Consider the following 24955-nt stretch of genomic DNA (forward strand, 5'->3'; position numbering starts at 1 on the left):
CTGAGAAAGCCCACCAAGCAGAGGCTCCTCCCCCTGAGACACTCAAGACCACACATGCAGGATATTTTTTTTAAAATTGATTTCTATCGATCTCTACATTTTCTCTACTCCCCTCCCTGCCACCCCCTCCCCTTCAACCCTCTCCCAAGGTCCCCATGTTCCCAATTTACTCAGGAGATCTTGTCTTTTTCGACTTCCCATGTAGATTAGCTCTCTCTTGAATTTTGCAGGCAAATGGATGGAGCTAGAAAACATCATTTTGAGTGAGGTAACCCAGACCCAGAAAGACAATTATCACATGTACTCACTCATAAGTGGTTTTTAAACATAAAGCAAAGAAAACCAGCCCACAAATCACAATCCCAGAGAACCTAGACACCTACAGGATATTTGAGACCTGGCTCATAGCCCTGCCACGTGATTTCTCTCCTATTTTCTTACCCTGAGAATCACCCAGGAATTGCTTTGTTAAGATTAAATTCAGTCTCATTAATTTGGCTGGATTTGGCTTATTGCCTCAGTGGAGAATCCCACAGCTGGGGATTTTCAAAACACTTATCCAGAAGATCCCTACTTTTTCCTTTCTTGTGGATCTCCATGTTTTATCGAATGCCCCTGGAGATGACAAATGGGGTCTTCCATAGCAACAGCCCTCTGAAAGCAGAAGGTGTGGTCACCTCTGTCTTCCACAAGCTACTTGGTATGACATTCTGGTGTCTTAGGCTACAGCATTGGGCGGGGGGCACCCAAGTCCCTGCTGATGTTCAAGCTAGGATTCCAGCAAGGTCTATGGAGGTGATTCCCATTACATGAGAGTTTCACAGACTGGGCTACTTTCCTAGTGAAGCCCAGTAGGACTATAGGCAGATTTCCTGAATGCCCAGGGAAGGAGTTGTATCACTGGGTGTGTGTGTGTGTGTGTGTGTGTGACATGTAGCCTTTAGTATCACCAACTGTAAACCACAATCACTCCTCACAGATGGACAATGACCGGAACTCTAAGAACTCCAAGCAAAGCAGCTCGGGGAAGGTGCACCTGTGTTTCGCCCGCTACAGGTAGGGATGTGATGCCACACCTCCACCCCGAGTGCTGGGGCAGAAGAAGCAGGTGAGAGGCAGGGAGTGCACAGGTTGAGATCACACTTTATTCTTCGGGGCTGCCGTGATTCGGTGTCTCAAGCTGAGCTCCCAAGAGCTTGCTCCCTCGCAGCTCCAGAGGTCAGCAGCTGAATTAAGGTACCCTATGGCCATGGCCCAGGCAGACTCTGACCGAGGGTCTTGGATCCTTCTCATGTTCTGGTGGCCCCAGGGCTCTTGGTTTATTGCTGTATCTCTCTAGGCTCTGTCTCCCCCTTCCCATGGACACCTCTTCTACGTGTGTTCCCATGTCTCAGGCATCAATGTCCACCCTGGCCAGTGTGATATCCTCTCACCTGGGTGATACATGTAGGAACTTCTTGGCAAATGAGGCCACATTCATAGAGGTCAGAGGCTGAGACTTATGGCAGATATTTATGGGGGACACAACAAGTGTCAAACAGAATGTCACAGGGGAGACCGTGCCCAGAGCCTCCTCCACTGATGCCTCCAATTACCCCTCTACTCTCTTGCCTAAATCCCAGGCATCATATCTTAGAAGTCTTCAGTAGAACATACCATTGATCAAGCAAATGCAGTTTTTAGAATGTCTTTCCTTGTGCAAGTGTTCAAAGATATGTTATAAGGACATTAGCCAGGACACTGAATGCATTGTTAGTCAGGAGGTAGAAGCAGTGTCTACATCTGACTTTACAAAAACAGTTCCATAAAGTTTGGTGACTTCAACAGTGGGCTACTATACTTAAACTAAAAAGGCAATGGCAGACTTGGTGGGATAGAAATATGAAATCCTACATAGTAAGGTGAAAAAACATGGTTAGTAGTATGTGCAATGGTGTTCTACCTCAGTTAGCCAATCTTTGTTTAAAGGCAACATAATTGGACTGGAGAGATGACTGCTCAGCTGTCAAGAGCACTGAATGCCCTCCCTGCAGACACAGGTTCATTTCCAAGTGACCACATAAGGCAGCTCACAATCGCCTGTAACTCAAGTTCAAAGGGATCCAGTGCCCTCTTCTGGCTCCCACAGATACTGAACACACAGTGCACATATACGCACCCAGACACATACACATAAAGAAATAAATCACAAGAAACAAAAGCAACAGCCTTCACTCTGTTCATAGTAGCTCACTAATTTGGAAATGTGTAGTTCAGGTGAAAGAGACACATGGGAGCAAGATGTCTGGACAAGATGTCCTCAGATTCAAAGAGCTCTTGTGGCTTCAGAATTACCTTTAACCATTGGTGTGAGCCAACCAGAGGAGGCTGGAGAGAAGACATAGGATCTCACTAAGTGAGCTGTGACACCATTTGACATATAACGGGTATAAGGAACCATATACTGGCAGACCATGGCCAGGGCCACTAACATGCAAACTGCTTCTTCCCGCAGCTACAACCCCTTTGATGGTCCCAATGAGAACCCGGAAGCCGAGCTGCCTCTCACGGCAGGAAAGTACCTCTACGTCTATGGAGACATGGATGAGGATGGATTCTATGAAGGTCTGTGGATGTGCTGCGGCTGGTGGGCACTGACTTGTTCCAGGCAGAAGACCAGCCTGCCCGAACCCTGGGAGATGTGCCGGGTTCCCTCATGCTCCTGGCTGCTAGCTCTCTGTTCTGTCCCTCCCAATCCCCAGAGGTCCCAGTCTCCCTCTGTGATGATTGCCAGGACAGTGGAGCTGGTTTTCCGAGTGTTAATGGCAGTAGATGGCTGGCACTTGGGAGCCCTGAGTGTTCATCTTGGCAGAGCTCCTGAGCAGCTGTGGGCTGACACTGACGCTGATAGATGCTTTGCTGTCACCTTTCATTATCCATGGGGAACAGGTTGACATCCAACCTCAAGGATGCTTGAGGCCCTTTTAAAATCGTGAGGTGTTTGCACATAGCCTAGGTACCTCCTGCGCACTGGGACTCCTTCCTAGATGGCTTCTAACACACACAATGAAAATCCCTACCAACAACAATCAGACTGTAGACTCTGTTCATGTTCTATACAAATAAACCTATTGTTTTAATTTTTAATTTTACATACCAACCACAGTTTCCCCTCCCTTATCTCTTCCAGTTCCCTCCACACACCTCCTTTCTACCCCCACCATCCACTCTCAGAAAGCGTAAGGACTCACATGGAAGTCAACAATGCCTCTCATACCAAGTTGAGGCAGGGCCAGCTTCTCTCTCCTACATCAAGGTTGAGCAAGGCAACCCACCATAGGGAATAGGTTCCAAAAATCTGGCTCATGTAACAGGGACAGATCCTGGTCTCACTGTTAGGGGTCCCACAAACAGACCAAACTACACATTGTCACCCACATGCAGAGGGCCTAGGTCGGTCTCATGCAGGCTCCCTGGCTGTAGGTCTAGAGTCCATGAGCTCCCATGAGCTCAGGTCAGCTGTCTCTGTGGGTTTCCCCATCATGATCTTGACCCCAATCTTATTTATTGTTAAAAAACCTTTTCCATATTCTGAGGACAGAGGATTAGTGAATACTAAGGACCACTGTGTTCCCCAAAGTGCCCATCTTTGTCCTCTGTGGTGCAGTCATGACGTGACCTCACTGAGTGTGATTTTCCCATTCTCAGAGGCCTCGAGACTCTTGTTAGCTCAGGGGCCCAGCCTCATACCCTGACACCCCCTTCCCATCCTACTCACCTCTAGAATCTGCAGAAAGGACCTGGACTCTGTCTACCCAGAAGGCCTCAGTTTCATTGCCTTTTAGCCTGACAATGGTGCTATTGCCCACAATCAGCTTTCTGGTTTTATTTTATTCTTATTTTATGTATATGGATGTTTGGTCTGCATGTATGTCTGTGCACCACATGTGTGTAGTGCCTGTGGAGACCTGAAGAGGACATCAGATCCCCTGAAACTAGAATTGCAGGTGGTTTTGAGTCATGGTGTGGGTGTTATTCTTAAAACGTTCTCCGAGGCGGGCTGGCGGGGCCCGCCAGGTGACAAGCGGCTACAGTTTCCCACCAGTGGGAGGGCATGTGCCGTGCGGCCGGTGGTGGCAGGTAACAGACACATAAACACAAAGATAGGCATAAAGCATTTTATTGAGGGAGAGAGGCAGAGAGAGAGAGAGAGGAGATAGAGAAGAGATAAAGGAATGAGAGAGAGACAGAGAGAACGCGTGCACATGCCAAGGAAGCAAAAGAGGGAAGGGGCAAGATGGCGGTGGGCAGGTCAGAGGTAATGGGAGTGGGCGTGGCTTGTCCCTTAAAGGGACAGGAAAGCACAACAGTGGGTGCTAGGAATTGAACCCAGGTCCTCTGGATGAGCAGCTCATGCTCTTCAGCATCGAGCCGTCTCTCCAGACCCTGCGTTCTGATTCTAGATGGGAGTTGTCTATCCCCTGGCCCTTCTGCTATGTGGGAAAGCCTGTCTTGATCTGGTCATCTGAGTGGAAGGGACTTTTGTTGAACTAGTCTTCTCTTGTGTGAGGTTGTGTTGCTTCTCAGAGTATATGGGAGCTCCAGAACTCACTTTCTGGATGCCCACTTATAGGAGGTTGCATTGCTGCTGTGACATTATAAGCTGAGGCCAAGTCAGTGGACAACCCTCTCCCTGGCTGTGCAGCCCCAGCAGATCACACCTTAGGGTCAACAGTATGCCCAGTGCGACTGCCAGATGACCTGGTTGAAGGTACGTGGATCTATGTCTCTCTGACAGGGTGCCCAGCCCTTATCTCCTGTTGTCTGGAGTCTTCTGATGCAGGCTTTGGTGGCAGTGACCTTCCACTTTCTTTAGGTGCAGGGACAGATGAAGCAGAGCTGTTTCTGTGAGTTCCTGGCCATGCTGTCTCTAGCCTACATCAGTTCCTGCTCCCCAAGGTTTAGACATCCAGGAAATGAACATTCAATAGTGGCGATCTTTCTGCTTCCATTAGCAGTGGAATTTTCCTTGAATAATATTTTATTCAAAAGCTAAATATTGCCGAGTGATGGGAATATAGTTGGGTAAAGACCTTCCGTGAATGAGCATATTATACAGCTGTGAACTTTATACAGCTGCGATTTAAAATGATGCTACCCTGTAAAGTGAGGTGGGTGGCGGTTTCCACTTCTCTCTCTTGGCTGTCATGTATTGGCTAGTGTTTGCTGTGTGACAAACCATCTTAAAGCACCTTACTCAGTGATCCCCAGATACCCCAGCTATCGAACTTGTAAATAAACCCACAGAAAGAACACCCTATCCTCAAGTTATTGCCACTTAATCTCAGGCTGGGTTATCTGTGAACCTGCTTTCTCAGAGGATTGAGCCAGCAGATATAGGGTGGGCCCTCCACGCACACGATCCTTGGTATAACTTGTTCTGTGGCTAACAGAGCTCTGGCTCCAGCACTGGCTTTTAGCAGGATCCTTGGTACAGTGCTTGTCTGACATCATAAGGCCCTAGGTTTGAGCCTCAGCAGTGGACATGATGGACCATACTGTAATCTCAACACTCAGGAGGTAGATGCAGGAGGATCAAGAGTTCAAGGTCATCCTCAGCTACGTAAAAGGTTCAAGACCAGCTGGGATGCCTGAGACTCTGTCAGAAAGTTCAACAACAGCAAAACAAAAACCCAACACCAAGATCTTGGTGTTAGACCCTATCTTAATGACACTCAAGTGGCTTCTGTCCTAGTTAGGCTGTCTGCTGTCGTGAAGAGACACCATGGCCATGGCAACTCTCAGAAAGGAGAGTATTAACTGAGTGCTGGCTTACAGTTTCAGTGGTTTACTCCATTATCATCGTGGTGGGGAACGTGGTGGTGTGCAGGTGCAGGCAGATGTGCTGCTGGAGAAGGAGCTGCTACAAGTTAATATGCGGGCAACAGGAAGTAGACAGAGACACTGGGTGCTATCTTGAGCATATATGAGACCCCAAAGCCCATCTCAATAGTGTTAGTCTTCCTCCACCTAGACCACACCTACTCCAACAAGGCCAATCCTCCTGATAGTGCCACTTCCTATGAGATTTTGGGGTCAAAATTACATTCAAACTACCATAGCATCCTATATTCAAAGACCTCACTGTCTTGTCCCAAGACCCCCGTGTCCACAAGGCTTCACAACACAGGGGGCTCCTTCTGTTCCCAGAGAGTGAAAAATCTTGCTATTTCCCTCTGTTTGCTTTGGGAATGAAAGCATGGAATCGACAGGAGGCATGTGGGCTCCCACTGAGACCCATGAGGACGTTTTCAAACACCAGCTGAGCTGGGCCAACTGCACATTCTAGGTCGCAGATAGGAGGAGGATTCAGAGGGAGCAGCAGCTTCCAGTCACCCTTCTGTTCTCTACAGTCTACAGAGGGAGGCGGTCTTTCTATAAGGGACCTTAGGGACATATCCACTCTGCCCATTTGCATTTCTGAAGTCACACTTGTGCAACAACTTAAGCTCCCAGTGTGCACAGAGCCCAGCACATTGTAAGATGATGGGTGGGAGGGAGGTGCTGGCTACGGTGCCTGGGACCACACTGAACCATAAAACATGTCCTTAGGGGTCTATGCTGGGGCAGGAGGTCTGGAATGTTCCCTGAGTTCAGAATGGAATTGCTATATAAAGGCAGGAATGAAGTGGAGGGGGACCATGGTGGTTCATATTGATGGTCAAATTGACAACAGGATCTAGAATCATTCTGAAAACCCACTGAGATTAGGTCAACTGAGCTGGGAAGACAAATGCGGTCAGTTCCATCCCACGGGCAGGGTTCTTGCAAAGAGTACAAAGGGAACCGCGAGCTGACACCAGGTTCATCTCTCTGTGCTTCCTTACTGCGATGTCACGTGACCGGCTGACTCACTCTCCTGCCACCTGCCATGCCTTTCCTGGCATGAGGGACCATACCTGCACACCGCGAGATAAGATGAGCCCTTACACTGCTCTTCTTCAACTATTAGAGCAAAAAGAAAAGCGACTAAAATCAGGACCTGAGGAGCAAGCAAGAAAGAGAGGTGGAGTTGAGAAAAGGGAGAATGGGGCAGGAGGAGGAGACCACCATCCCCACAGTGAACCACAGGCCTGGGGATCTGACTGGACTCTGTGGGAAAGGTCAGGCACCATTGTGTCCCTCCCAAGTAGTGGGAGGAGACCTCAGGCTGTCCTCTCTTCCCTTACTCCCCCAGCTCACCTCTGAGTTCTCCACATAGCCTAAAGGGGCCTGAAGTTTTCTTAATTTAGGAGTCCTTCCTCCAGAGGTGGGAGACAAGTCCAACTTCTGCAAAAATTCCTAAAGAATTTGACCCTGAAGGGGCTAGGTGAGCATGGACTCTGAACTCCCAGTGTCCCAAGAATCCTAGGAGTCTTTCACCATCAGGGACAGCGCCCTGTGTTGCCTAGACTGAGGGGGAGGGGTATACCTTGCTTTCACCCTCCTAAGGACCACTAATGGAGGACTTTAACAGCCCTCTGTTCACAAGAGCCTGGGTTCTAGTCAAGGTGACTGTGTGCCCCTGTCCTCAGATATTGATCTGAGTGCCAGGGCACAATAGTGATTAGGTCCCTGAAGCTCAGTGGGGGTGGGGGATGGGATGACTTCAGCTGGAGAGGGATGTGGTAGAGAATTTGAACTTGGTGTGCTGGTGGAGGAGGGAAGGGCTCCTGGTGTGGCAGGGAGGGGTGGGCCAAGGCAAATGTCCTGAGGCAGAAACCAGGTTTGGGTGATCAAGTTGAGCAAAGATGCCAGTGTGGCTGGGACTCGGTGGTTGCAGAGCGGAGGGTGGGAGGGAGGTCAGCAGTGGGGTAGGGAAAACAGATTGAAGGGACTTGCCAAAGTGGGAAAGAGCAATGGGCTTTTATTATGGACATTATGGTAAAATCCACAGACATTAACATCAAGCATCTTAAAGAGCTGAACTGGGCAACATCTGGCATGTTCACAATGTGGGTGACTGTTACTGCTACCTGGCTCTGGGCTTCCCTGTTAGTGAGGCACTGTTCTAGGGCCCTCTTGAGGCACCTGCTCTGGGCCACACCCATGTTTCCATCTGGGGAGTGGAGTGGGGTGAGGGGTACCTCAGCTCTGTGTTGTGGAGCACAGGCAATGCTCTCCATGAACATAGCACGAAGTGCTCCTAGCAGGTGCTCCTGCACACCAGGAAAGGGGAACCAGGGCAGAGTGCTGTGAGGACTGAAGCCATTGGCCTGGACATGGTCTATTATCTCTGTGTTTGCTTTTTAAAGGAGGTAGAAGGAGGCTGGATGCATAGCTCAGCTGAAATAGTGCTTGTCCGGCACGGGTAAAACCCTGGGTTTGAGCCCCAGTGCCACACAAATTACAGGTAGTAGTGCACACCATAATCCCAGCACTTGGGAGATGGAGGCAGGAGAATTGGAAGTTCAAAGTTGGGCTTTGATATATAGCTAGTTCAAGGCCAGCTTCAGCTACATAAGACCAGTCTCAAAAGGAGTGGGGCAGGGGAAAATACACAGAGCCTTTAATGGTTGAAAACTTGGTTATTTGTCCTTATAAAGATATGCTTACAACCCTATTCAACTTGTTTAAATTTGAAGAGAACTGTTCCCCCTTTAGGTATGATAGCACATAGCAGCCACCCCATGCTTGGAAGGTAGAGGGAGGAGAACCAGGGATTCAAGGTCATCCTCAGCTATAGAGGAAGCTCCAGGACAGTTTGGGCTCCATGAGATCATGTTATAAATAAATAAACAAACATGTATCCAAACAAAACATCTTTGGATCAGGCCATCCATGGGGTCCACCTGGCCTGACTCTGTATTCTCTGCACTGTATATTCTGTGTGTGTGTGGTGGGGGGTCTGGTTTAGGCTCTTTCTGAAAATGTCTTGCTTTCTAACTTTTCTTCATGCATGTGATCTAGAACACTTCCTAAAATAGATGCATCAGAGTGGGATGAAGGAATGATGCATGTTGCATTGTTCAGACAGTCAAGCCGAGGCTCAGAGGCACCATTCTGCCCAGGGTCCCTAGGCCAGTGAGACTTCCTGCAGAAGCTTCAGCCCTGCTTTTGCAGATCCCTGGGTCTCTATCCTGACCCATCTCATGCCTTCCCCTCAGTCTTTCCCAGCCTACCTCACATCTTTCCCTTGACCTCACAGGCTGCAGGCAGGATGGTCCATCAATCCCGGAGGGAAGACTGACAGGCAGAGGACCAGGAAGAGCTGACAGACGAGGAGAAGGAGATCATCAACAGGGTGATTGCTCTGGCAGAGAAGATGGAGGCGATGGAACAGGAGCGCATTGGGTGAGGCCGCCTTCACCTCGCCCCAGGCTGCATGGTGACACTGGGGCGGGAGCCCTTGACCACTTGTGAGTCAGAATCCTTATTGCATGAGGTGGCAATCTAATGCAGAAGATGAGCAGGAGGGAGGGAGGACAGAAAGGTCTGGGGTCAGTGTGCATGGAAGCAGCAAAGTCTGGAGACAGGGTAGAGGGAGGTTGACGGGGAGGCTGTGCTGTGGGTGTGAACACTGGCCGTCTTAGCTGATGAGAGCTTCATAGAGAGTTCTGGAAGCATCGACTGCCTCACTGAGGGTGGAGTTAATGGAGATGATGAACAGAAGACACTGCATTTGACGTTATAGACGAAGGCTCAGAGGTGGAGCAGGGGGCAGGAGAAGTGTCTGGTACCCTACAGTGCAGCCCAGTGACCATGGATGACAATGACCTGAGAATTTCAAGACAGCTGGCAGAGAAGTGCTGAGTATTCCCAATGATCAGATGGACACACCAAGGACACCCACCCGGTCACAACAGCTCATATGTATGTAGTAAAGCACCACTGTGCATCCCATAAATATGTTAAAGAGAACATACAAGAACACATTTCAGAGCGAGCTATAGAGCCACACTGGCAATATATGGCAGTGTAACCGGTAGTATATGGCAGGCAGGCATTGTGTGGAGGAGGCAGCTGAGGTGGACCCAGTATGGATGCACATACTCTGGGCTTGGAGTACCCGGAGTCCATGGTGGAACTGGAACACACGGATTTATCTCCCTGAGCCCCATCTGCTGAAGGGAGGAATGGCATGATGACACCACCGGATTCTAAAGAGGATAGAGTGAGTGATGGGCGTGCCCCAGTTGTGACTGTGTCTAATGGATGGGAGGAAAGGGGGCAAAGCGGGTCTCAGAGAGCAGGGCTAATGACTTGTGGATGGGAGGGAGGCAGGGCTTGCAGGAAGCAGATGCCTAAGAGAACAGAGCAAGTGAGTGCTGAAGGGCAGCTGGGAGCTGAGTGGCTGATCAGGGTCAGGGTGACTGAGGAAAGGGGAGACTCTAGGCATGGCTACAGAGGGACCCACAGAACATTCCCTTACACTCCAGTCTCCGTGGTAACCAGGGAGCAGCTGAGAAGCTACCTTGCTTCTTGCCCTCAGGAAATCCCTTACTGTCCCAATGCAAAGTGAAACAGACGCGTCCTGCTTTTGTGTGTTTGCATGCACGCGCGTGCAGATTCCTGGTGTCTTTTTCAGCATAGTCTACCTTTCGTTGAGAAGGACTCCTACCTACAGTGTATCCATTCAGCTAAACTGGGTGGTCAATGGTCCAGGGACCCCCCTTTCCCTCACCTCTACGTGCTGGCACTTACTGCCACGCCTGACTTACATGGCTGTTGGGGATCACAGCTATCTTCCAGCCCTGCAGATGTGTGTGGTACTATTCCACAGCCTGGCATCCTGGGACATTGCATAAGGAAAAGCTGAGCGCCAACAATTCTTCGCACCTTGCAGAGAACCTGACCCAGCCACACTTTTATCTATGCCTTCCTTGTCCTCGGCTTTAAGGGCACTCCCTCCCGCTTCTAGCACAGGGTCAGTGAGTCCCTGTCTTCCTTCTGTAGAGCTCCCCAGATCAAGGAGACCTAGGTTCAAATCCTGATTCCGCTGCTTATTTTCTCTGTGATCTCACGCTAGTCTCTTTGCTCCTGTGCCTCAGTTTCCGCAAAATGGCGATGACGCTCCTTGGTGAATAAATATGCCAAGGACGGTGGTGAAGTACACACGCAGTAAACGGTAGCTATCCGAGGGCCGATTTGGTTTTCACAGCAAGAGCCTTTTTGTTTTGTTTTGGTGCTTGCTGACGCTTTTGGTCTGCACCTGTGCTGGAATGCTCCAGTTTGGCAAGCCCTGGAGTCCCAGCATCCCCCGGCTTCCCCGGAAGGAGACTTGAGAGGCTTCCAGGGATCCTGGGCCAAATCTGGGCTGGCAGGGTGTACCTCAGCTGAGCTGGTGTATTTTCTCCCTGGCTTCCCGGAGTGGGGAGGGCAGCCCCGGAAGCCCCGGCAATACGTATCTCCTCCATTGCAGCCCTCAGCCCTCTCTGGCAACATCCCCAGAGGCAAGCCCGATGCTATTTGTGTCTTCTAAGCTCCACACCATGCTTTCATTCCGGTTCCTCCTACAGCTCCCGGAAGAGAATCAAATGAAAGCCGGGTGGGAGTGAGGCTGAGGTGGGGTTCTGCTCTCCAGGGCAACCACTGCGAAACCTAATGCTCTCAGTGTGTAAAGGTTCTGCCCCCATTACCCAGTTGACACTCAGGTGCGTTCCTGCTCACTCAGCTGCTACAGTGATTGCATGTGGTGAGGACATCACCCTTCATGGTTGACTGTGTCTCTGAGGAAGGGGAATCTTTTTAACTGGGTTAGGATTTCAGTTGCTCTTGTCCCCATCTGAGTCCTGTTGCTGAGTTTTCTTTTTGGTTACCCTAGTGAAGCCATCTGGGACAGTATGAGGTCACTTGGAATGAACATCGACAAAAATCCCCACAAGGGACACTACTTAATGTACCAAGTTTTGCATTTTGCTTTATTTTTTTGAGACAGGTTCTTATGTGGCCCAGGCTAGCCTTGAGCTCACTACGTAGCTGAGGATGACCTTGAATTTCTGATCATCTTGCCTCTACTTCTTGAGTTCTGGGGTTACAAACGTGCACCACCATACCCAGTTTCTACAGTGCTGGCCATGGTACCTAGGGCTTCGTGCTTTGTAGGCAAGCTCTCTACCCACTGAGCCCTCAGCTCTGAGTTCTGTGGTTTAAAACTTCACTTGAGCTGGGCGGTGGTGGCGCATGCCTTTAATCTCAGCACTTGGGAGGCAGAGGCAGGCGGATCTCTGTGAGTTTGAGACCAGCCTGGTCTACAAGAGCTAGTTCCAGGACAGGCTCCAAAACCACAGAGAAACCCTATCTCGAAAAACCAAAAAAAAAAAAAAACCTTCACTTGACCCAACACTGTCACTGCTCCTCTTCACCCTATGGAGTGGGTACTATAGGAGTTCCACTGTACAGATGGAGAAACTGAGGCTGGGAGAGAAAAGGTCATAGACAAGCTAGGTTTACTCCCCTTCTGGTTGGCTCCAGAATGATGTCCTTAACTCTATATGTTTTCTTCCCCAGACCTGTCCGCAGACTTTCTCTCTCTGTCTGTGGACCTAAACTTCTAAACATATATGTTCCATCTTATTGCTTTTCATGCGCATATGCATGCCATGGCACATGCGTGGAGGTCAGGAGCGATTCTTGGGGGTCATCAGGTCATCAGTCTTGGCGGCAAGCCCCTTTACCTGCAGAGCCACCTTGCCAGCCCAAACTTCTACTGAAGAGTTCAAGCTTAGCAGGTGGCCTCTCTGGCAGACTTCTTCCTGCCTTGTTAATCTGCTTCCTCTGCTGGCAGTGTTGGTAGTGTCGGGCTCTGATTTCTGGTGGGAAAGGTATCAGGCCTCCCAGGAGGCTTTGATTCTTCCGTGGGACAATTTTGCTGGAAGTAAGAACCCAGGAGAGCCCCAGGCTGTGCAGAGTCCCCAACTGCCTTCCTGCAGCTCCATCCCAGAGCCTCAGTGCTCACGTGCCCTCCACCCTCTCCCCAGCTCAGCCCTGCTCAGTATATGAGGAGAGAGACATGATGACCAGGAGAGAATCCTGTCCAACTGCCTCCTTTGCATACGTTCCCTTTCCGGGCACAGGTGATTTGTTCTCCATGGTTAACTGGCACAGACTTGAAGGGGTTAAGAATTCAGGCGTGGCTCTGCTGGATGGTTTCTGTCCTGTGGGGCACTGTGTGCAGCTGGCAGTGGGATTACACTACACTGGAGGGTCCTTCCTCGTTCAGTAGCCCACCGCTAGCCTGCTCCTTCACAGCGAGGTCTCAGGAGTGCAAAGTTGGAAGTCACCAAACGTCCTTATGGCCAGGCCTGGGACTGAGGCCATGGTCGAAGGTTCCATCTCCTTAAGAGGATAGCTTGTGTGTGCAGGGGAAGATGTGACTGACCGTCATCTTTCCTTCTGAGCTGTGCACATTGGCAGAACTACGGGAGGCTCAGGGTTGTCCCCCGGAATTTGGGATCAGGCGTATAGCCTCAGGAAAAAAAGATCTCTCACTCCATGTGTTAGCAAACACAGCCATGCCACATCTCCATGGAAACAAGGCTACTGGAGGCTTCCTCTGAGTGGGAACGGGCTCCAACTGAGCAAAACACACTGATTGTCACTGGACTTTTAGATGTGCTAAGTCTTTTGCCTAGAAAGTTCATTTGCACCCCCACTCCCTCTACGTGACAGAGCCTCCGTCCATGAGGCTGTCCTTCTGTGTCCCCATTGCACTTCCTTCTGTCTGGATCTCCTCCAAGGCATTTGCACGTATCCTGCCTGCAAAGAGGCAGCAGCTGGGTGGCTCAGTTCACGGTCAGCTTCCTGAAACAGACGGGCTCAAAAAAAGTAATTAGAGTTATCATTAACCTTGGCTCCCAACTCGATGATGGAGGAAGGAGTCAGAGAGATGAAGAAAGACCTGTTGTGTCCTGGCCACTTCCCTATTGGGGTTCACATCCCCCATCCCAACTGTTTGATACAGAATTTTTCCACAGTGTTTGTCCTTAGGAGATGTCCTTCCCATGGCTGGGCAAGGACACAGACAGCAAGGTCAGTCCTGCCCCGTCTACACGGTAGTCTGCAGCCCAGGCCTTCCAGAGTGGAGTGTGAGTCAGGGTCGGGATAGAGTTACGCACATGTTCATCTTTTCACAAGAAGCAACTGTCCATGGACCCCATCAGCTTTAATAGGTTCTCTGTAACCTCCCAAAGCTAAAAACTGCTAAGTAGCGCTTCAGTTTCCCCAGCTGTTAGATAAAAGCTTTCTTCCACTATCCGTTCAACCTTAGCCGTATTTAGTGTGTGTGCCTGTAATCCTAGCACTCGGGAGGCTGAGGCAGAATATCAAGTTCAAGGTCATTCTGAGCATTGAGTGAGACCTTGTCTCAAACAAATCAAAACAAAAAAAAACCCAACAGCAACAACAACACAAGCAAGTAAATAAACCTTGAAGCTGGAGGCTGGCTCAGTTAGTAAAAATAGCTACCAAGAAAATGTGAGGACCTGAGTTGGGATCTCAACCCTCATCTAAACTCCAGCAGGAGCTAGGGACAGAGGATGGATGTCAGGGGCTCATTGGCCGGCAGGCTAGCAGAATCAGTGAGCAACAGCCTGGGTCAATGAGAGACTTGGTCTCCAAAGGTAAGAAGGAGAGCGATAAAGACCTCTGATCTCCACACATGGCTGCATGCACGTGCACACACACTCAAACACACATATGCACGCACACACTCCATCTTTGAAGCTCCGTGGAACCTGTTGGTACCAAAGCAAACGGCAGTTTTAAAATTTCCCTAATTGCCCCAGTGTCTGCCATCAAAGGACTGTAAATGGCCATGCTGTGCGAATAGCACGGGTGGGTGGGCTGTCACTGAGGCTGTTGAACCTCGAGACATCCCATAACCCATCTGCAAAGCCAGAAGTCCAGTTGGGTGGCTCCCAAGTTCCCCTCATGCCCTGCTTTTCAGCCTCAATACCCACCTGCGTGTGGACCTGGGAAATTCTTCATATTGAGGCTTGTGCTGTGCATCGTATGATGTCTCAGCAGCATCTCTGGGTTCCACCTCTCAGCTGCCTGTAGATAACACCACCAGCTATGAAAACCAAAAATGTCTCCAGACGTTAAGCAGTGGCCTCTGGGGGACAAAGTCATCCCTGTGGTTCATGGACAGAAGAAATGGGCTGAGGAGTCTGATGTAATTCCAATCAACCTTTGGGGGGATGATCGTAGAGAACACTGAACTAAATCATCAATGTCTGCCCCTCTTCATAGAGTGCCAAGCCCAGTGCAGTATAACACCACAATTTTATGGAGGAGAGAACTGAAGCCCAGAGAGGTTAAGCAACCTGCCCAGAGCCACACAGGCAATGGAACGAGGAGCAGGAGCTTAGACTAGCCCACAGCTGTAGTCCCATTTTGCTGTTCCACAGAGAACACCCCATGCCAGGAACTCTCAGATTCTGATCACTTCGTCTCCCCCGTGTAATGTCCTTGGGGGAGAGGAAGGCTCACTGCTGCCAAGCATCTGAAGAATCTGAAGCCATTTGCCCAGGCATGCAAAGCCTTCCTGTGTCCCCTGGAGACTTTGTACTTGAGCATCTTTCATGTGTGCTGCCTCTGGGGAGTGTGATTGGCGGGGGGCAGTTGACAGATGGTGGAGGGACGCAGGCAACAGGCATTCCAGGTGTCTTGGATATCCGTCAGATTGATGAGGCTTCTGTCTCACTCGCAGGACTGCGCCGCGTCACCTCACTTCCATTTATCATGATGGGAAATGGCGCAGAAGCAAAACCTGAGTCACAATGACACAAGACTTCCCTTGTCCAAAGTCAGGGCAGCTAGCGCAGTCATCAGGGCCACTTGCGAGTGATTGCTCTCTGCGTGCCTTCGTGTCCCCATCTGTAAGTGGGGGTAAATAATAGAATTGATCTCACAGGTGCTCATTGATCAAGGAAAACTTGGTGGGGAGTACTTAGCACAGCACCTGGCACCTAAATGCCCCAAGGTGAGATGGGAACTGTGGTTGCTTGGCGGGCGAATTGATGGGGGGCAGCCTGGCCATTTAAGGACAGGTTCTGTGAGCCCTGCTTGGGAGCCCGGGGCTGGCTTCCACCAGGGTAGACAACTCCTGATCGTGGCAGATGGACCATGTCTGCTTCTAACAATACTACAGCCCGGAAGCTCAATAAGGGCCATGTTAATACCACCCTGCTTGGAAACTGGATGGGGCAGGGAAAGAGGAGGTGGGAAACAGGGACAGACAGACAGACAGCATGGCACCTACTTACCGTCCAGATTGAGAATCATTGTGAGGTAGTGCAGCAGCTGCTCTAGCCTGCCTGCTCATGGTGGGACCACATGGTTCAGCCATTTTCCATGCTGGTTCCGGGACCAGAGTACAAGCCACCACACCTAGGTTGGCTGGGAGGATTTGGTCATGCTGGTTCCCCCTGCAGCAGAAAGCCATCTGTCTCCTCTATATCCCAGGATCCACAACCGTGCTAACTGGCAGCATGAATTGTGGTGGGGGTCGCGGAGGCCAGAGATTCACAAAAACAATTACTGGTCTCTGCCGAACAGGCTAGGGATGGGTTCTTCCAGGAGCCCAGGAGCCATGGTTATGTGTAAAGGTGTGTTCTTGGACATAGATGCATGTGCCAAGGTGCAGGTATTCTCCTATGCCAATGGTTCTCAGCCTGTGGGTCATGACCCTTTGGGGACTGACTGACTCTTTTACAAGCATTTTAGATCAGATATCCTGTATATCACATATTTGCATGATGATTCATAACAGTAGCAAAATTATATTCATGAAGGAGCTACAAAATAATTTTATGGTTGGTGGTCACCACAACCAAAGGAACTGTATTAAAGGGTCACAGCATTGGGAAGACTGAGAAGCACTGTCCTATGTGATGTGGGTCTAGAACAGGCCTTGAGCCCTATGGTTATCATGGCCTCTTAAAAATAATGGGGACAGGTTCTCAAGCATACTATCACACCCTGTCATAGAGACACACAGGACAACCACACAGTACAGAAAGTATAAAAGTCATCAGCCATCAGTGAATATCACAGTAACCCAGGCATGCTACACATGATTTAACCTCTATAACATTCCCAGAGCGAAGGGCTTGGTTCTCCCTAGGTCACAGGGCAAGGAGCTAAGGCTCAGAATGGCTAGATTGCTCACCTGGCATCACTGAGCTGGGAAGCGGCAGATGCAGAGCCAAAACTGGTACCCATGCTTGCATCCTAACTACCCCTTTCCTCACAGTATGGGGTACTGAGCAGGTTACAGTGTTGCCACCATGTTCATCTTCCTGAACCGGAGTAGCAACATCTGGCCAGTGATAACCCACTTCACGCCATCTTGAGAGGTCATATGTTGCTATCCAGAAAGGAGGGTACAAGGACACAGCCCTTCCAGTGCTCCCAAGTACATCCTGGGGCATGGGGGAGGTTACCACCCAAGTCCTCCGAGTGATGGATGTGTCCTGGATGGCACCAGGCATCATAAAGTTAATCAGGCATATAAAGACCTAACTAGAGAGTGACAGCTACTCACAGTGGCCAGCTAATTGCTTGAGCATAGAATGAGTGGAAAAGAGACAGCCATCAAATCAGGCTCCCTTAAGGACCATCTCAGCACCAAGGACCAGAAGGGACATCTGGGTGTTTGGACTCTGGGACTTCAGGTCTCCGAGCACTGCTCACATTAGGAGGTTTAAGGGGCAGCTAACATGACCCCCTTAGAGCAGAAGCTAGGCAAATGGTACTAGGAAAGCCAAGGTCATTCAAGGTCACTGGGCTGGTTAGTTTTTTTTGTCAACTTGATGAAAGCTAGAGTCACCTGGGAAGTGGAATCTCAGTTGAGAAAATGCCTTCATCAGAATGACTTGTAGTGAGTCTGTGGGGCATTTTCTTGATTGATGATTGATGGGGAAGGTCCAGCCCATGATGCCGTCCCCTGGGTTGGTGATCCTGGGAAGCATGAGAAAGGGGCAAGCCAGTAAGCTGTGTTCCTCCATGGTCTCTGCGTCAGTTCCCACCTCCAGGTTCCCGCCCTGATTTCCCTCAGTGACAGACTATAAGTTACAAGCCAAATAAGCCCTTTCCTACCCCAAGCTGCTTTTGGTCATGGTCTTTATCAGAGCAGCCAAAAATTAGCTCGGACAGAAATTGGTACCGGAGAATGGGCCACTACTGTGACAAACCTGACCCTGTGGTGTTGGGGCTGGGGTCACGAATGATTTCAGAGCTCAGGGCTTGCACAACTACGGAGTGCTTAGGGCTTAATGAGCCTTTGCAGGAGCTTGGACGTAAGAATCGCTGAGAGAGAAGCAGACAGTGGCGGGCAGCCAGGCTTGGGAGATTTCACAGGGATGTCTGCAAGTCCCTTCCAGACTCTATGGGTCTGTTTGTGCGGCATTTTTTGAGTAAAGGATCTGCAATTTCTGCTCGGCTTGAGCTGAATAATTAGCTGTAATTAAGAAAACACTAACACAGCCAGTAACTGGCTAAGAGGAAGGGTCCCCAGTCACGCTCTTCAGCATCTCGCCTGCATACCTCGAGCTCTGGGATGTCTCTTCCTGTCTAATGAAAGGTTACATGTGCTCCCCATGAGGAGTTAAAGTGCAGAGGAGAAGCCATCAGAGATGCTTCCTGTGGGGGACAGGGACAATGGTCGCTGCCCGTGTTCTGATTTTTCTTTTGTTTTTTCTTTGATGCACACAACAGAGGTATTCCTAACACCCCAACCTCACTTTCACGGCCTGACGAATTCTGCACTCTGGCTTGGGGCTCTTTTCCCACTTAGCAGATTGAGGCGAGGGTTCATATGAGGTTCCCCCCACCTCTTCTGAAGCAGCATTTGGTTGGGGGGAGCTGGAGCTGATCTGCCCAAGGCTTGGGAGTGGAGCATCAGCCTTGCCTGCATGAGGCCCTAGGTTCCATTCCCAGAACCAGAAAAATCAAAAACAAAAACAAACAAACAAAACCTCAAACAGTTCAGACATGGCCAAACTTCCAAGTAGTACAGAGCACAGAGGGAGCCCTTTAAAACTGTGGGTTCCTGAATCTTGCTCTGAGCCCACAGAACCATCTCTAAGCATTAAATGTGCTCCCCAAAGGCTCTAGATGGGCCATGGGTTTGGGGGCCACTTGCTCAAGGCTGCATGATTGAACATGGCTGCCCAGTCTTAGTTGGACTGGTCACCGAGGTGGAGCCAAAACCTGATGATGAGAGCTTTGTCAGAGAGCTGGGTGGTTGACAGGAAGTGAGGGGTCGCAGTGTGCCCCAAACTCTCCCCTGAGACTGTAAGAACAAATAGTTCTGGCGTGAAAGAGCAGAATGCTTTGTCAGCAGGCTGTGAACCTGCTGGGCACACATGGGGGCAAGGTTCTGACCTAGCCCCTTGCAAAATTTTATTTCGAGATTTGAAATTTCTGGCCCTAGGGGCCTTCCAAGTAGGCCACATTTGGGGCCGAGTGAGTGTCCATACGGGTGGATATGAGATGCCTTTCTCATTCCTGAGACCTGGGAGAAGAAAGGTCTACCTGCCACCTCATATCCTCCTCCTAACTGCTGTGACAAGGGCTGGGGGCATCAGGACATAACCTTCATTCAGTCTGTAGGACTTGGGCAACCTCTAATGTATGCTCAGGAGACCTGCCTTAAACATATGGGCTAGCAGGCCTTCAAGCATGATGGAAGAATCAGGCATACTGGCAGGGCAGTTACAATGCAGGCTTGCAAGTGGGGGCAATCGATGTTCTTATTGTCCAAGAAAAGCAGGAAACTCCTTTAAAATGCTCTCCAGTGAAGCACGTTACAGATTAGATTGGCCGTAGCTGTGTGACCTTTGTGAACCTCTTACCCTCTCTGTACCATGGGACCCCATGATAGGTACATCCTATCCCTTAAATCTGAACCACTCCCTTGGCCAGGCTCCTGTGTTGAATATTTGTCCCCCAGATAGGGGAGCTCTTTGGGGGTGACAGTGGAACTTCCCTAGATAGGGCTTTGCTGGAGGAAGAAGGTCACTAGGGACCAACCTTTGGAGATTATCCCACCCCTGGTCCCAGGTGTACTCAGCCTCTTCCGCATGCTCCCTCTGTGTGGATTAAATAACTCTCCCTTCTTTCCACCATGATGGACGGAGACCCTCTGAAACTGTGAGCCAAGTGAAGGCCCCTCCTGCTGAGTTGCTTCTATCAGCTGTCTGTCAGAGACAGTGAGCAGGGACTGAGGTGCGGGGGGGGGGGTTAATTTTCCAGCCAGAGCAGTGGAAGAGGAAGTCACAACAAGAAGAATGTCACCGTGCATCCTGTCCCTTCTTCTGCCCGTGGCTGTCCTCACTCTCTCCCCAGGAGATTATCCACTCTGTTATCCAGACTGTAGGCTGGGCTTGCTGGTCACTGAGCCCCAGGGGCCTCCCATGCCACTACTGTGCTTACTCGTGAGCACCCCACACCCAGCTTTTTTTTTTTTAACTTGGATTTTGAAATTAAATTCAGGTTCTCATACTTGCAAGGCAAGCTCTATGTATCCAGGCTGTCCTTACGCTCATAATCCTCCTGCCTTGGCCTCCCAGATGCTTGAATTGCAGGTGTGACTACCCTGCCCTGTCACAGGGTAGAGAAGCAGTTGAGGTCATTAGTGCAGCCCAGGGTTTGGCAATAACTGAGAGGCCATTGGTGTGGGAAAGACTGTCAGGGTGAGGTTCCACTAGAGTCCAGCCCAGGACTGCTTGGCATGTTGCTCTGTGTGTGGCAGGAAGGGACAGGGCCTGGGACAGACTGCTTGAATCTTGATCTCAGTGCTCACTGCCTTTTGGCTAAGTGGCTCCCGTAAACAACTTAGCTTCAGTTCTCTGAACTGAATACACGGGCACAGGAGCACAGAGGATCGTTCCAGTGTGCCAGGGTGGTGGCAGGATAAACTCATTGTACGTTGCAAACATCCTTAGTCAGAAATGCATATGACTTTCCTGTGTTAGCGACCCGGTGCACAGTCAAATGCGGTAGCTTTCCCTCGTGATTGTGGGCTCTCAGGAAGCCAGGCCCACTGCTGCTGCACACTGTGATGAAAGAGGACCACACCATGGAATTTTTATCTTCTAGCAGGAGATAAAGATTACGGGCAGTTTCTGTCTATTTATTTAATAGATATTTTCTTTGAGACAGGGCCTCATGTAGTCCAAACTAGCCTCAAACTCAGTACGTAGCCAAGAATGACCTTGAACTTCTGGTTGTCCTGTCTCTGCCTCCCAAGTGCTGAGATTATAGGCGTATGCCACCACTCCTGATTTGTGTGAATGGGACTAGAACCCAGGGCTTGGTGAATGCTGGACAAATGCTCTACCACCCGAGCCATGTCCCCACCCAGGATGGTTTTAAACTGAGTCTCTTTCACACCATGGCGAAGTAAAAATTTCTTAAGCCAGAGATAGCGGGAATCCTGAGTTCTGGAGTTTGGAAGATTTGGTCAGTTAACCCATATGAAGTGTTAACCTCGGGGGCCCATCACACAGCAAGTGCACCTCAGGGGCAGCTAGCACCACCTGGGGCATTCTGGGACCAGTTACTGCCTCTGTGGGCCCATAGGGATAGTTAATGGGGAGAGGTGACTGATGAACATGCTGGGCCGAGTGTGAGCCTGGGCTCTGCACTGCCGCCCCTCGCTAGTGAGGTGTAGCCTAGGTCACAGTGGAGGCGCCATGGCCTATAGGCTGCTCCTCACTCCTCCCTTGTGGAGACTCATGGGGAGACCACCAGAAAATGATTTTCAGGAGCCAGAGGGCCCTCAGACAGAGTCCATGTTTGATGGCTGTGGGCAGGGCTGCCAGGCAACCCTCTGGAGGCTCTGATTCCCAGGTCCTTCCAAGGGCTCTATTGACCTCAGTTTATTGTGGGCTACACACCACAAAGATATGAGCAAACCCAGTTCCAGTGCCCTGGCCCGATGTCTAGAATAAGACAACAAGCCTTTTGGTTTTGTTTGTTAACATTGCTTTCATTTTGTTTGAGACAGGCTCTCACTCCATAACCTTGGAACACAACCTGACCTGGGGCTCACAGCAACCCTCCTGCCTCTACTCCTCGGGTGCTAGGGTTATAGATGTGAGCCATCTCACCCAGCTGAGGAAAGAGCAGGGAGAGGACTTGAGACTGAAGACCTTCCGGGCCTGCGGGTTCGATGTTTATACCTATTGCTTTATTATCCGGTCAGAACCTGGGCCAGCAGCATTAAGCAGCATGACTTCAGAGTTTTCTAGAAAGATCCACCTCAGACCCCTGTTTCAGAATCTGCATTTTGGCAGGTGCTTGCAGTATGCTTAGTTTGAAAGCGTTTGTTCCAGATGCCTGAGACCAGCTCAGAACTCTGGTTGCCGATCACTGGAGGAGGCTGTGTGAGCTAAGAGAGGCCTGAACCTGAAGCCATCAGCACTGATGGCCACTGAGGAGCCTGGACTTGGAGTGAGCTCAGACATTCTGGAAGTACTGGCATTGGAAGTCCTTTCCAGGGAAGGCTTCGCAGCCACTGTCAGATCCTCGAGAACGTAGAATCAGAGATGGAGGGTCCTCCTCTGCTTGGGTCCTGGGGGTCCTTACTGCCCTGTCTCTGCTCCAGGCGCCTGGTGGACCGTCTGGAAAACATGAGGAAAAATGTGGCCGGGGATGGTGTGAACCGCTGCATTCTGTGTGGAGAGCAGCTGGGCATGCTGGGATCTGCCTGTGTTGTGTGTGAAGACTGTAAGAAGGTACCAGTATTACGCTTCCTTTCTTCCTTTCCTGTTGAACACCTGCATGGGGAAGAGGGATCTGGACTGATTTGGACTGTGGATCTGGGGCCTGGGGTCTGAAGGATGGAGCTTGGCCTCTGAAGGACAGTTGTAGGGTGTGAATCCCTCAGGATTCTCAGTCTCCCAAGGTCGGCTGGGTTCTGGTTCCTTCCATGGAAGGTCTTTATGTCCTCTTAGAGCTGAGGTCTATGCAAGATGAACTCAGAAGTCTGGGGCATGAGGATCCTGACTATGGGTTAGTTAGTAAGTTAGATGTGTGGTCTGAAGAGCATACTCTGTGTGTGTGTGTGTGTGCATGCACATGCATGAACCCACACATGCATGTTTGTTCCCTTAACATGCATCAAGCTACAGGAGACTTAGCAAAGGCAGGCAAGATGGCTCAGCAGGTAAAGGCACCTGTCGTACAAGCCAAGTGACCTGAGTCCAACCCTGGAACCCTGGTGATGTAGATGAGAACACCACAGAGTTCTCCTCTGGCCACACACACTCAAAAGTGTGCACTAGTAAAAAATATATGATTTATTTTTTAAAAGAAAGACTTAGAAAACCTCTCTCCAGCCAACTTGGATTCTTTGGATTTTAAGAGCATTTGTCCAAGCAGGGAAGCCCCTCCCTGAGTTCTTGTCATGACCCCCAGAAATGGGTGTATCCAGCCTCTCCAGAACAGAGACATGACTGTCTTTGGTCCACCTTACACCACTCAAGGAATTTGGTGATCCACCTAGCTAGAGAAACCCATCATGCCACTGGGCATCTCCAGCCCTGTGATCGAAGCAGCTCATAGAGTACAGTATTGAACTAGCTGGGTGTCGTGGCTCAGGCCACCTGCACTCAGGAGGCAGAGGCAGGTGGATCTCTGTGAGTTCAAGGCCAGCCTGCTCTACAGAGTGAGTTCCAGGACAGCCAGGGCAATACAGAAAAACCTGTCTAAAACAAAACAAAACAAATACAGTATTGGGGAAAGTTTGTCTGAAAGATAATTCATGATAGCAGTTACCCTGATAGGTAATTTTATGCACTTATGGGTTTTCCTGTTTGTCTTCAGACAATGGAAGCTCATCCCAGAGTAGAGTATCCCTGTGTTGTCTGGCTATTATTCAGACATTACTTGTCTACTGGAGTGGGTGGACGTGTGGTCACGGCTAAAATTGTCTCAAGTCTTCTGGGAAAGGAAAAAAGCCAATAAACAGAAAGAATACACTGACTTTTCTTCAAAATCATGCCAGTGGCTTCCTCCATGTGCTGGGTGAGAACCCAGACCCCACAGGATGAATTTTTTGAGAAACCTCCCCTCCAACACTTGAGGAAGAATTCAGCTCTTGCCATTGGCAGCAAGGCTAAAAGTGAAACTATTCCAATTGGCCTTGCTCTTGGGAGGAAGTGAGGAAGGCTTCTAGTTCTTTCTATGCCCCGAGAGATTTTGAACTCCTATGCTCCCCAACTTCCTCCTTGCCTGTCTCTAGTCTCCTACAGCCCAAAGCCTGCCTCACCTGCATGTGCTCTGGCCTCACCTGCATGTGCTCTGTCCTCACCTGCGTGTGCTGTGGCCTCACCTGCATGTGCTCTGTCCTCACCTGCGTGTGTTCTGGCCTCACTTCTGTGTGCTCTGGCCTCACTTGTATGTGCTTAGGCCTCACCTGTGTGCGTTCTGCCTGTTTTGTCCACAGAATGTCTGCACCAAGTGTGGGGTGAAGACCTCCAACAACCGCCCACATCCGGTATGGCTGTGTAAGATCTGCCTTGAGCAGAGGGAGGTGAGTGGCCAGGCTTGTGTCTGGAGGTGAGGATGGGGGTGGCATGGGTAAGATGAGGGTGGGAGAGGGTGCCATGGCATTTGGAAGCTTGGGGCTTGGCCTGGTTCTTGTGTCCTAAAATTTTGGTAAGAAAGGAACCAGCCTAAAGCTGGGGGGTTGGTTCAGTAGATAGTGTTTGCCTAACACACAAGACCCAGATTAAAATTCCAACATGGCTTGAATTGGGCATGGTGGTGCACACCTGCAATCTTAGAACTGGAGAGTTGGGGGCAGGAAGATCAGGAGTCAAGGTCATCCTCAAGTGCATAGTGGATCTGAGGCCAGCCTGAACAGACTGTCTAAAAACAAAAGTAATGAGTACTGGTGAAATGGCAAGGCCTCTTCCTGTGCCAGAGTAGCCTTTCCCCCTCCTCTCTTTCTTTTGCCTCTTTCTTTGCCCTTCAATTTCCCCTC

General features: G+C 50.2%; 2 protein-coding genes across 2 annotated transcripts in view; both read left to right on the forward strand.

The window, feature by feature from the left end:
• Nucleotides 1–24955, forward strand: part of LOC130871431 (RIMS-binding protein 2-like) — an 81012-nt gene that overhangs the window by 51090 nt on the left and 4967 nt on the right.
• Nucleotides 1–24955, forward strand: part of LOC130871432 (RIMS-binding protein 2-like) — a 179640-nt gene that overhangs the window by 1835 nt on the left and 152850 nt on the right. The window contains 3 exon segments of the mRNA XM_057764767.1: nt 2495–2626; nt 22574–22703; nt 24416–24502. Of these exon segments, the coding sequence (XP_057620750.1) occupies nt 2495–2626; nt 22574–22703; nt 24416–24502 (349 nt within the window).

The sequence above is a fragment of the Chionomys nivalis genome, chromosome 3, assembly GCF_950005125.1.
Source record: "Chionomys nivalis chromosome 3, mChiNiv1.1, whole genome shotgun sequence".
In the NCBI taxonomy this organism is placed as follows: Eukaryota; Metazoa; Chordata; class Mammalia; order Rodentia; family Cricetidae; genus Chionomys; species Chionomys nivalis.